Source organism: Erpetoichthys calabaricus, chromosome 7 (assembly GCF_900747795.2).
Source record: "Erpetoichthys calabaricus chromosome 7, fErpCal1.3, whole genome shotgun sequence".
Classification (NCBI taxonomy): Eukaryota; Metazoa; Chordata; class Cladistia; order Polypteriformes; family Polypteridae; genus Erpetoichthys; species Erpetoichthys calabaricus.
Genome location: NC_041400.2, coordinates 148,369,369 through 148,383,065, shown reverse-complemented (window position 1 = coordinate 148,383,065; position 13,697 = coordinate 148,369,369). Strand labels below are relative to the sequence as shown.

The 13,697-nt window shown below is 40.2% G+C and overlaps 1 protein-coding gene across 3 annotated transcripts in view; it reads right to left on the bottom strand.

Annotated features, from left to right (window-relative positions):
• The window catches only part of LOC114654767 (beta-1,3-galactosyltransferase 5-like), a 309,405-nt gene that overhangs the window by 265,094 nt on the left and 30,614 nt on the right, over positions 1 to 13,697 (bottom strand). Inside the window, exons 2-3 of one of the 3 annotated variants that reach the window (XR_007935376.1) lie at positions 7,849 to 12,642; positions 4,769 to 7,014 (exon numbers count right to left, since the gene is read on the bottom strand). Coding sequence is in view for 1 of the 3 variants with exons in the window: in XM_028805539.2 (XP_028661372.1) it covers positions 11,354 to 12,373 (1,020 nt within the window). In the remaining 2 variants the exon portion in view is untranslated. Of the gene's footprint in view, positions 1 to 4,768; positions 12,643 to 13,697 lie in introns of those variants that run through there. The other 2 variants (XR_007935375.1, XM_028805539.2) reach the window with 2 other exon arrangements.

The window sequence follows — 13,697 nt, the reverse complement described above, 5'->3', positions numbered from 1 at the left end:
CTCTAATCTCCTTTTATACACTGTTTCTGTAACCCTAACTTTAATTGAATAAGTGAGAGTTTATAGACTTGCTGTATATCTAAAGGTGGTGTTGCATGTTGGAAACACTGGATGTCCCGTGATGACGTCAGACTCCCAGAATCCACCTCGACACTTCCCAGCATTCCTCATGTTATTTCCTGTCCGCCCTTATAAAATGTCCGTCCTCCCTAACTTTGATTGTCTTTTGAGTTTATGAAAGCAAAATTGACCTTTAATTTACAGTATATGGGGCTAACAACCCCAACCCTTTATCTTTGTTTGTGTATTTATTCACCGTGGTGTAGTCGTTTGGATTTAAACAGTCCGAAAAGATGACCGAAGGACAGGACTTGAACGCGGTCCTCAACACACTCGTTGCCGAGCTACAGGCTGTTAAACTTGATGCACCAGCGACCAAAACAGAGCTCGCGGATATCAGGAGGTGGCTGGCAGCGGCAGAAGCGGTAAGGCTGGAGCCCGCGAGGCCTCCTCCCCCTCCGATGCTAGCCCTTATGGGGGATGACGACATAGAGTCGTTTTCGTCTATTTTCGAGCGAACGGCCACTCGAAACCAGTGACCGCGGGCTGAGTGGGCGTCCATTTTGGTACCTTACCTGAAAGAGCCCGCACAGCGAGCTTATCACAACCTTCCTGAGGAGGAAGCCGCCCAGTATGACCTCCTTATGGCCGAAATCTATCAGCGCTACGGAGTGACCTCCAGCCAGCAGGCACATGTCTGGCGACAGTGGCTCTTTGACCCCGCATCTCCTGGCTAGAGCCCAGGCCTTTGAGTACTGGGGTAAGCTAGGGCGCTGGCTACGGCCAGATAAAAACCAGGCTTGCCAGGTGGTAGAGCAAGTGGCTTGTGAGGGGCTTATTTATGCAGTGCCAGATTATCTCGCCCAACAGGCCCGGAGGCACCCGTTTAAGGACATGAATGGTCTTCTGGAGGTACTAGAGCGGCAACTGGCGTTGACCCAAGTCGGGGGGTCTGATGGTTCCAGTCATGGGTCCGACAGGGACGGGCCGTTGTCCCCGAGCCCACTCACTGCGCCACGGAGGCTCTGGCCAAACCCAAAGAGCGGAAACTTGCGCTCCCACGCTGTTTCAAGTGTGGGGAGCTGGGACACATGCTGCCAGCTTGCCCTCTCAACCAAGAGCCCATGGACTGCAGCTGGACCCGAGAGGAAAGGTACTGTGCACTGTCTAATCCCCTCGCGGTTACTAATACGGGAGTGGTGTTGTTGAATGGGCACTCGGTGGTGGCGATGTTTGATTCCGGGAGTAACATTACCATTGTTGCTCGCCGTTATGTCTTACCGCGACAATGGCTCGCCCAACATTTGGGAGTTAAGTGTGTGCATGGGAAGACCAGATCTTATAGGTCTACAATGTGTTACATCTCCTGGGAAGGGACTCTGAAACGGTTGATGGTCGCCGTGATGCCGGAGCCCCCCTTTTCAGTAATTCTGGGACGAGACTGGTCCGATAATAAAATAGGTAGGACTGTCATCACTCCTATTCCTAAACTGGGTCTGGCTATGGAGGGTCAGGAGGCCCTCCCAGCTGTTCCCACGCTGTGCACCTCAGCGAACTTTGATGACATAGAAGGCCCGGGGGAGCCCTCTTCGGCGCCAGACCTCGACCCGGAACTGTTTCCGAGTGGGGTTCCGGGGCAGCCGAGAGCTCCCACGGACCCAATAGTGGATACACTCGCCGGGTTAGACACACAGTATCGGTCTACCCCGGCGTCATTTAAACGGGAACAATGGAACGATGATTCCTTGAAGTTTGCCAGGAATGCTATCGTCTCCGCTGACGACATATCGTCTATGGCTTCCACACCACACGGACCCTACTTTGTACTTGAAAATGATTTACTGTATCGAGTGGCCGAGCATGAAGGCGAGGTGCGGAAGTTGCTGCTAGTACCGCGGACTTACCGGCGGGAGGTTTGCGAATTAGCTCACGCCCACCTCCTAGGCGCCCATCTCGGGGCCGAAAAAACACTGGAGAGGGTTAAGCTCCGGTTTTATTGGCCCGGGGTTAATGAGGAGGTCCGACGTTTTTGCCAATCCTGCCCGGTTTGTCAACTACGACAGATACCCCGGAGGGACCGTGCTCCTCTGATCCCGGTTCCCCTTATAGATATACCCTTTGAGAGGATTGGTGTCGATCTGGTTGGACCCCTGGAACCCTCGGTGCGTGATCACAAATATATTTTGGTAATGGTTGACTACGCAACTCGATACCCCGAAGTAGTTCCCCTGCGAGCTGCTAATACAAAAAACATTGCACGGGAACTAGTAGGGCTATTTTCCTGAGTGGGCATACCCAGAGAAATCCTCACAGATCAGGGTACTCCCTTTACCTCGGAAACGTTCAGGGAGGTTGCCAAACTACTCTGGGTTAAGCATCTTAAGGCATCCATCTATCATCCGATGGTCAAGAAACAGGTGCAAGCCTTCTTAGGGCTAGCCGGGTACTACCGCCGGTTTGTGACCCACTTCTCTGAGAGAGCAGCACCCTTGACGGCTTAACAAAGAAAAGGGCCCCTTTGACGGTGGTGTGGACCGAGGAAGCGGAATGAGCATTCTGTGACTTGAAACGGGCCCTTACCTCGGCACCTATATTACACACTCCTAACTTTTCTTTACCATTTATTCTCCAGACCGATGCTTCAGACACTGATTTAGGTGCCGTGCTGAGCCAAAGCATCGATGGTGTCGAGCATCCCGTGAAGTACCTGAGCCGGAAACTGCTGGACCGGGAGACAAGGTATGCAGCGGTGGAGCGGGAAGCCTTGGCCATCAAATGGCCAATAACCCACCTGCGGTACTACCTGCTGGGCAGGGAGTTCACCTTAGTGACGGACCATGCCGCCCTCCAGTGGATGGCTCTTAATTGGGATTTGAACCCTCGTGTCACCAGGTGGTTTTTGGACCTGCAGCCATTTAAGTTTGCTGTCGTTTATCGCCGGGGCTCCCTGCAGGCCAACGCTGATGCACTCTCCCGTATACACGACCTCTTGGTTCGGGTCGCCCGACCCGGTGGGTCTGGGCTAACGGGGGGGTCCTGTCATGCACAAGCGCTTGGGGAGCACCTGATCGACCCGGTTTGTAGCGTAAAACGTCCCGCGAGGGAGCTACGACAGTGTACTAATCCTGGTCTCTTTACTTCCTCAGAAAGGCAGAGGCAGCGGAGCCGTAAAGAGCGCCCGGACAACTCTAGGAAACGCACACTTCCGGGTTCATTTATTTCCTCTGATGTCCTGTGATGACGTCAGACTCCCAGAATCCACCTCGACACTTCCCAGCATTCCTCACGTTATTTCCTGTCCGCCCTTATAAAATGTCCGTCCTCCCTACCTTTGATTGTCTCTCTATAGTAATTTTCTACTGTGAAATAAATGACTGAACACGCAACGAAGGTTTGGTCCCTTTGGTTGACTCCCAACCACACGTGTGTGACACTACATTAAATATTTTTCACTCCCACCTGTTTATTAAATATATTTTACCATTACTCCGTGTTGTGAGTTTGACAAGCAAAGTTTTATTTCTTTTGAAATTTAGTAAGATGGTTAATTTTGGCTGTATTTTGGACGTTTTAATTTACAATATTTTTTGTGTATTGTGATGTACTGTATATGTTATATAGTCTTGGAGAGTACATAACAGCGCAAAATGGTATGAGATAATACAAGCAGACCCATGTGTGAAACTGGATTAGCAGTTTCATGGAATAAAACATCAATTTTATCAGACAATGGAGAAGGAAAATTCCAAAATGTTGGGTCACTAATGTGAAAAGTACTTTGTGCATTATTTGATTTTCTTTCAAACTTCAATGTTTTTTATTTCTTTGAGATTATTTGATCTGCTATGAACAATGCTTAAAAATAACCTTTCATTTCTTGATTTAATTAATTTTACGAATCATTCTTTTTGATTGGTAATGAACACCCATTGTGTGTTTATCTTCATAAATGTGATAATTGGAAAGGTAAATTGTCTTCAGACATTATTATAATATATCAGAATAGTACATTTGTTTTAAACAGATATTGATTTTGTATTTTTGTACACATTTAATCCTCAACTGCAGCCGGGGAAAAGGAAATCCATTTTTTTTCCTACAATATATGACTTTTCCATTTCATTCCACTCAATAAAATATTAGCCTGTAATATTTAATGCTAAAATCACAGTTTTATGTAGGGAGAGTCACATGCTGGACACATTAGATTTTTATGGTTACTGCTCAGTATCTACTCCACTAGAATATTGCATTCTGTAATGTATTGTTGCTGCATGGTCAATGGTCCTGCACCAGTAGGACTAAAAACAGATCCATGTAATTGTACTGTAAGGGATAATGACAATGAAATGAACTGAATGTGTTTAAACTTTTTTTAATTAAGTACTGCAATCAGACATGATAAATTTGTAGAGACAAATAGAAACCGTTTGTTCATGTTTGCATCTATTTCAGACTTCAGCACAAATGCCAAAATTTATTATTTCAATTGCCCCACATTCCAATGCTCTGCTGCACAACAGAATAATTAACTTAATCTAAAAGACAGCTTGGATAAATGCTATTAGAAGTTACTTTGAAAATGTGGAGTATGGTAATTGCCTACTTTTCTGAGTGAAAATAACAGTGAAAGTTTAAAATGCCTGCCAATGCTTTTCTTGGTGTTTTTGAGTAATAATCATATATTGATATACACTCAAAGTTGTAATTAAATTAACTCATCAAAAATATATTTGTATAAAATATTTTTTTTCATAAAAGACACTGTGAAATACATGAAGGGCACATGATGAAAACCAGTTTGTGCAAAGAAAGGCACTCAAATAAAACAATCGGGTTTATAACTTAAGAAGATGATGCTGTCTTATTGACAAGAAGCCTGAAGTGTTCTACTTCCACATCAAAAGGAAATCATGCATTACTATTAAGCCTTCTTCAGAAATAGAGCTGAGCTAAGAGGAACTTGTAAGATTGGCTCAATCGCACAATAGGATGTCTTGGTAAAGTTGGTCAGTAGCAAACATCAGGGTAGTAAGTTGGGAAAATGTAACGTCCCTGACTACAAACTTCACATCTGTTTTTGTCTAACATTTGTATTTTTGCATTAAATTAAGTATACTGTAAAGATATATTTTAGACAGAAACAAAAGTAAATAATTAAAAGCATCTGCTAAACAGCAAGGACTGAGAGACATATGCTTCCGTATTTTAATAGTTTGCAAAGGTGTTATTAATGCTTCAGTCCAACCTAAAGAACACAGCACTTCTTTTACTGGTGGTTTTCAATATAATCGCATCAAAATGTACATTGTTATATACAATGAACTTTAAGAAATAGCAAAAAAAACGTTTGTAGTCTGAAAATACAGTCACTAAATGTAAAAGTTGACTTAAATATTTTAGATATTTCTCCATTTCTTTTTTTTGACATGGTAGGTTTGCACTGTGGTTTCAATCTTTAAAAAAATCAGATGAAGCAAATGCTTATTACACTCATATATAGATGAAGAATCACGTCTTAAAACCATGTCAACGCTGAAGGCAGCTTGGGACAGTTTGAGACCTTTTACCCCTCTGTCTCAATCTAGAGATCAACTGACCACATTGACCATGGAAGACAGAAGTTTCTGTCCTTTATTCTCAGTCTTGCGTTGAGCATAACAGTGTCAGTTAAGATTTCATAGTTGTAAAATGAATTGTTTTAACCTCTCAAACTGATTTCAGATTAATGTGTCTGCCAAAGTAATGTTGTAACAGCACTCATTTAATAGTCTTCTTCTTCTTCTTTCGGCTGCTCCTGTTAGGGGTCGCCACAGTGGATCATTTTTTTCTATAACTTCCTGTCTTCTGCATCTTGCTCTGTTACACCCATCACCTGCATGTCCTCTCTCACCACATCCATAAACCTTCTCTTAGACCTTCCTCTTTTCTTATTACCTGGCAGCTCTACCTTTAACATCCTTCTCCCAATATACTCAGCATCTGTCCCCTGCGCATGTCCAAACCAACGCAATCTCGCCTGTCTCACTTTGTCTCCCACAATCCCCGTTACTCTGTACTGTTGATCCCAAGTATGTAAACTCCTCCAACTTCACCAACTCTACTCCCTGCATCCTCACCATTCCACTGACCTTCCTCTCATTTACACACATGTATTGTCTTGTTCCTACTGACCTTCATTCCTCCCCTCTCTAGAGCATATATCCACCTCTCCAGGGTCTCCTCGACCTGCTCCCTACTCTCACTACAGATCACAATGTTATCCGCAAACATCATAGTCCACGGGGACTCCTGTCTAATCTCATCTGTCAACCAGTTCATCACCACTGCAAATAAGAAAGGGGTCAGAGCTGATCCCTGATGTAATTCCACCTTTACCTTGAATGCATCCTTAACTCCTACCATAGACCTCACCACCATCACATTTCCCTTGTACATATCCCGTACCACTCTTACATACTTCTCTGCTTTCTCTAAGTCCTCAAAGATGCAATGCAACTCCTTCTGGTCTTCTCTATACTTCTCCATCAACACCCTCAGAGCAAACATCGCATCTGTGGTGCTCTTTCCTGGCATGAAACCATACTGTTGCTCACTAACATCACCTTCCTTCTTAACCTAGCATCCACTACTCTTTCCTATAACTTCATGCTGTGGCTCATCAATTGTATCCCTCTGTAGTTACTGCAGTCCTGCACATCCCCCTTATTCTTTAAAATCAGTACTAGTACACTTCTTCTCCACTCCTCAGGCATCCTCTCATTTTCCAAGATTGTATTAAACAATCTGGTTAAAAACTCCACTGCCATCTCTCCTAAACACCTCCATGCTTTCAGAGGTATGTTATCTGGACCAACAGCCTTCCCATTCTTCATTATCTTCATAGCTGTCCTTACTTCTTCCTTGCTAATCCATTGCACTTAATGATTCACTATCTCCACATCATCCAACCATCTCTCTCTGTCATTCTCTTCATTCATCAGACTCTCAAAGTACTCTTTCCATCTGCTCAACACACTCTCCTCGCTTGTGAGTACGTTTCCATCTTTATCCTTTATCACCCTAACCTGCTGCACATCTTTCCAAGCTCAGTCCCTCTGTCTAGCCAATCGGTACTGGTCCTTTTCTCCCTCCTTAGTGTCCAGCCTCTCATACAACTCATCATATGCCTTTTCTTTAGCTTTCACCACCTCTCTCTTCACCTTGCACCTTATCTCCTTGTACTCATTTAACAGTCAACAAACAAAAATCTCTACTGTGCCAGAAATTTATTATAATCTTAATTTTAGAATGTAAGAATAATGAATAGCTAATCTTTCACACTGTCTAATTCACATTATTATTAAGGATTAGTTTACTAAGATTTCTTTATGAAAGCAAATTAATTTGCAACAGTGAACCAGTAGCACAATTACAAAGAAATCACAGAGGGAATAACTAGCAGTACTAATACCTTTAGTCATCTGCCCCGCATTATTTATTACCTTTCGTCATATTTCAGATTTATTTCATAATAGGCAAATGGACAACGATTCTGTGGCACAATTTGTCTTGAATATAGAATTTCTAATTACAACCTCTGGAAAGCACTTTGTTTTGACTCTGATGGAAAGTATCTCACTTATTTCACAGTTCATCCAACTTCCAAACTTTTTAAACAGTAAACACACCAAACAAATAAAGAATATTCTGTAGTGTGTTATGAAAACTATTGAGATTTATGAAGACTATAAAACATCATCATTATCACAAACTCTAGTTGTTGATTACTTGAATTCATGTCAGAACACCTTGATGCTGTCAATGTTTTTGGATATTTTACATACTTTTTGACAAATAAGCACTTTCCCAGGATTTCTACTTTTGTCTTGCTATATTGGTTCTTCTTGGATATTTGATTTCAGGCATTTTTTCCCAATGAATTCCTGAAATAGCCTGCATGTGTGCGGTCTTCTCAAAGTGACCATTTTGTGAAATGGTGGGTGCAAATCCGTCAAGATCATCTACATGCAAGCAGATGTTTAATTAACTCACTAAGGCAGTTACTGTTTACATTTAAATTCAGCCTGATTTTCTAATTGGTTAAGGTTAGAAATTTATTATTTAGCTTGTTTGATAGTTTACCACCAGGTTCTTTGCTCTATATTTTCCTGATTGTGCTGGATCATTATCATCTGAATGACTACTATACCATGGAGGCTAATTTTACTCCATTGCCGGTTCTCATAGATGCAGTAGTGAATGCAAATTACATGAGACAGATTTGCTACACATTAGTATCCTTAAGTTTTTATTGCTCCTAAATGTTTAATTTATCCTGCTGACATGCTCCTAAAATTAGGTCAGATGTCTCAAATACATCAAAATACTTTGTGAATGCAATAAAAAAGAAAGAGGAAAATAACAAAAATATGAAGTTTAATAAAACACATTTGAGAATACCGTCAGAAATTAAATGAAACCTAAGTGTATGCCGCACTTTTCTTTTTCTACTTACACATGCATGCCACAAAACACTGTTAATAAATACCACTGCAGGGATACAGGCCAATATTTACCAAGCCACTTCATGTTACAAACAAGGTGTATAATGAAACATAAAATTAAGTAAATAAAAAACAATGTTTGAACTCACACTTCTTTCCATAATGAATTCAGTATTCCAAAAAATGAAAGCATATCCTAACAGAAGCAGAATTAATCCTGGGGAGCAGAGCTTAGTCAAATAAAGCCAAACTCATTGCTTTGACAGCAATTCACAGTATTCAATTCACTTGACGGTAGAAAGAAACTGGAGCCTCCAGTAGAAAGGCACATAAGCAATGGTTAAACTGACAAACCTGACAGAGAAGATCCCACAGTGCAATTTACACATGCGGACTACAGAATTGGGGTGTTTCTTTAATTAACATTTTACTGGTTAAAAAATAATTGTCAGTGTTGGATATTTTGTCGTAGTTTTTTTTTTCCAACTTTACCTGGCACTTAAGGTATGTATTTGCATCTGCTTTTTGTATTTTTTATCCAACGGATTTTGGTAATGATATTAGTTTTTCATTTTAGGGTTTTTTTGTTGTGAATTTTTTTGGAACATTTTCACCACAATTTTTGAACTCCCATTCAATCACAATGCAACAGGATGCTGTGAGGTCATATCCTTATCCAAGTTTGTTGTGAATTTAGGAGAAATTTAACATAAAATCCCAGCAAACCATAACTAAAACGCCCAACAAGAGGAATGATCTGTTCAACGTTCAGCTTGTATACATAAATGGCATTTAAAGATTCTTTTCAAATGAAATATTTACGTCACAAAAAATACCCTTCTTAACAAAAAGCTCCATGGAGCAGAAAAGGCACAGAAGGAGCTGCCTGAAAGGCAATCCCAAAAAACACAAATCCAGACACAACGGTCAAAAAACAGAGCATAAAATGCCACAAATCCTGGAATTCAAGAAGAAACACAATAATTAGTACAACTCGCCAAGACCACCAAGCACATTCAAATGAACCACAAGGGACTGCTTGTTTCCCCAGCCTTTATGGGGCTGACAGATAGGCACCTTGACAGTGACCCTGCCTCTTGGGGAATCCCCCATAAGACACTTGAAACATAACAGAAGATACAGACCCACTGAAACTAAATAAGCAACAATATTAACATGAAAGAATTAAAAATGAACAAAAAAGACATAAGGAAATTTGAACTCCAGCCATGAAGGAACACTGGCTGACTCAACACCTTTGTTTTGATATTTTCAACACTGATTCTTGTGTCATGTTTTGGTTTTAGTTGCTATATTCTTGATCTCCCAGAATTTGACTCATTTTTGTATTTTGACCCCATCTTTTCTCCTGCTTAACTTATAAACTCCTTAACACTTTTGTGCAAATCATAATATTCTGGCTGTAATTGCAAACTAAGCACCTTTTAAAACACATTAATTGCCTGGCAGCAAGTAAAAAAAAAACCAATATATTTAAAAGAAAACTTATCAATAGTAATACTTTGTGGCAAAAATAGCATCATAGGAACTACCTAGAATAAAAAGGTCACTAAGTAGTGTCCTGTTTTGATTTATTACTTAGAATTGCAGTATACAGTATAAAAATATACATTGATTGATAATTTGAACTCATCCCTATTGATAATTTAAATTGTGCTTTTCCCATTTGACAGCAGTCAGTTCAGATTATATGAAAGAGAGACGGAATGATGAAGAAAATTAGCATTTAAAAAATTATTAAACAAAGCACAAAACAACACACGCTATTTGTTTTATAAAAGCAATATCTGCAGCTTCTGTACAAACAAAACAGTAACTTTTAAATGTAGCTGTAGTTTTTCAAACTTAGGTTGACAGGTCTTCCCACATTTCATTTTCTACTCCACTTTATCCAATTCAGGGCTACAGGGGCAGAAGTTTACTTAGCAGCACTAGGCACAAGGTAGGTAGGTAAAGCTCTAAACACTTAAATAAGATAAGAAACTAAAACCAATGTGCCTAGAAAACAATCCACCCAGACAATATCCAGGTGTGGGATTTAAACCTTTGAGGCAGCACCAGTACCCACTGCACCAATCACTCTCTCAGTCCCCCTTAATGCAATCCATGGGTATGGGGGACTAGCCACACTTAACTATACACCCCACAAGGCCAAAATTGAGTCACCAATTAATCTAACACACAAATATATGGGACGAGGGAGTAAAACTGGACTACCCAGTTCAAAATCCTATACAGACAAGTGGAGCATATTTTAAACTCCCCACATTTTAATGATTCGAACCCAGGATGCCTATCTGTGACACGGCAACACTGACTATAGCACTAGTGGGCTTCCCTGTGGCATGTTATTCAGACAATTATAATTAAATGTACTGAATGCTGCCAATACCTTTTTGTTTTCTGGCATAAATTAAACGCCCAGAAAACAGCAGAATATTGACAAACTGAAAAATACTGACATGTAAACAAAATAATGCAATTGCTGAGCCTTTAGAAATGCAAACTCTATAATCTGATGGCTTCAATGAACAGTTTTCACAGTACCTGGATTTTTCATTTAATTTCTAATTTTCTCTAAATTACTTTTGTCCTCTCTTCAGTCATTTGCTAATATGTCTTGAAAACCCTGAGGATTTTGGTTTGCTATATGAATATTATTTCGCTTCTGAATTTGCATAATCACTGATGCTCTTTGTGCATACAGTGCACTGTTCATTTTTGGACTTTTGCCATTTAAACTGTAATAGGTAATTATTTTCTATAAAGGGAATTTGAGGGTTATGTTATTTCCATTTTATAATTTCTGCAGTGTCTGAACATGCAGTCCTTGCTTTTATCACATTTTGATGTGCCATATGCATCTCTTTACTATCCAAATGATGAATTACCATGAGGTACCTATAGTTACATACTCTCCAGTTAATGTTGTATTTTGTGAAGCGTCCACTTGATTTCACAGATAGTCCAACTTTGTTAGCTAAAATTCCCACATAGGCATCTTCAACTGGCAGTACTGGGATATACTGAGCAGCTGTAAGTATTCTGTAAGCAGCATCCACAGACAGGAGATAACCAATCCCACTGGCATAAGGAGGGTATTCATCTTCCCGGAAATCTTCTCTGGAAACATACCATTTGCTCTGGGGATCCCTAATAACTTGTCTTTTTCCTGGTGCAAAAACAGATCCGACGTAAAGATCATATCTCACAGTGTTGTGTTCGACCAAGAAACGAACCAGCCTGTCACTATTAACAAAACAGTCATCGTCAGTTTTCAGAATATATTGTGCTTCACAGTCTTTCAAAGTCCACCACAGGCCATGCATGACTTTAACTGTCAGATTTCGGTAAAAGTCTGCATAATTCCCCAATAAAATATCACCAAACAGTTCCTGTTCTTTAACAATTTCTGGTGATATGCCATCCACCCACGGATGACCAATAAGGAAAAATGTCTGCCAAGGGTACTTCTTGTGTTGCTGTTTTTTTGCCCAAGTGTTTCGGATTGTATTCCTTTGTTCTAAATGCCACAGTGCTGATGTCACCAGGATTATCAATACATTATCTTTTTCACAAATTGGCACCTTGTAATTAGAATTTTGTAGGGATATAAAATCCACACCTGATTTGTGCTCTGAAAGCTTTGAGAAGCTAGTACTTCTTTGTTTCCATCTGTAGTAGCTATCATCCTGAAGAACATATTTTGAACAAATCATTTTTATTATCAGCAATGAAGTTAAAGCACTTGCACAGAAAAGAACTACCACACAACGAGACAAAAACACTATCTTCATTCCACTCATCTGCCACAAAACCTGTCAGAAAAGAAATGAGGCCATTTGTGTTGACCATAGACCCAAGAATTGATATTCTTTGAAAATGTAGGCTTTATTTCTTCTCCTCTTCCTTTGCTTGAACTTAAAGGAGATATGGATTTCAATGGGCACAATGATAGAAAGTTCACCATTTCCATTAGGTGTACTTAAACCTTAGCACTCCATTAGACAACTTCTTTAATCACAGCAGAATCATCAGTCGAATCGTTGCACAAGTCCAAATGATGAGCTTCTTTCTGAAAAAGCAATTAATAAGTTATAACACTGTGTTTTTTAAATAACTTGTAGATACAAAAATATGAGAATGATCAGATTTACATTAAGTCCCAGCTACTCGTCTCAAGTCCATGGATGATCACAGTGGGTATGGATTATTGTTGTAATCAAACCAGCCTTTAATTGGAACTCCTATCTTAAGGATCTCAAACTCCAGTCCTGGAGGGCTGCAGTGGCTGCAAGTTTTCATTCTTTTCTTAATTAATGACCTGTTTTTTGGTGCTAAATAAATTCTTTTGTTTTCATTTTAATTGACTTGTTTTTTAAGATTTGTTGCCCTGAACTTCTTCATCGTTCTTCTGAATTGCTTCATTTCTTTGCTTTAAACAGAAATTAAATGTGAAGTGAATGAGCCAATAGAAGATCAACTAAGTCAGGTCCTCAAACTCCAACCAATTTCACGCCCACCAGTTGCTTAATTAGGTGGCTACTTTTTTTTTTGGTTAGTTTTCACATACCCCTTGGGGTCAAGGGCCTTGCTCAAGGGCCCAGCAGAGTAGGATCTCTTTTGGCAGTGACGTTCGGGGTACCTGCGCAGATCCTTAGCCACAGAGCCACCACTCCGCCCTACTATTGTGAATTAAACCCGTTCTTTAATTCCATGGTTTGTTGCTGCTTTCATTGTGCAATAGCAGACATTTTCAAAATTGTTGATTTTTTCTTTACTTTTCTAAGAGCACTGTTAAAATGTGTTGGGGACCTGAACAGACCTCCACCCTTTTTATTTTCAAATATTGTATGATGGTCACAATTTGACAGTCATGTTTTGGCTCATTTTGTATCTCATTATTGTTTTGCTGCTAATTAAGAAAAAATACATCATTTTATTTTATTTTAGAAATAATTATTGGGCCTGAGTCTTCAAGAGCAACTCAATTAAAATGAATTAAAAAGATGTTAATTAGCAGCAAAAACAGGTCACTAATTAAGAAAAGGGTAAGAATGAAAACCTGCAGCCACTGCGGCCTTCCAGGACTGGAGTTTGAGATCCCTGTCCTATCTTAAGGATATTCTT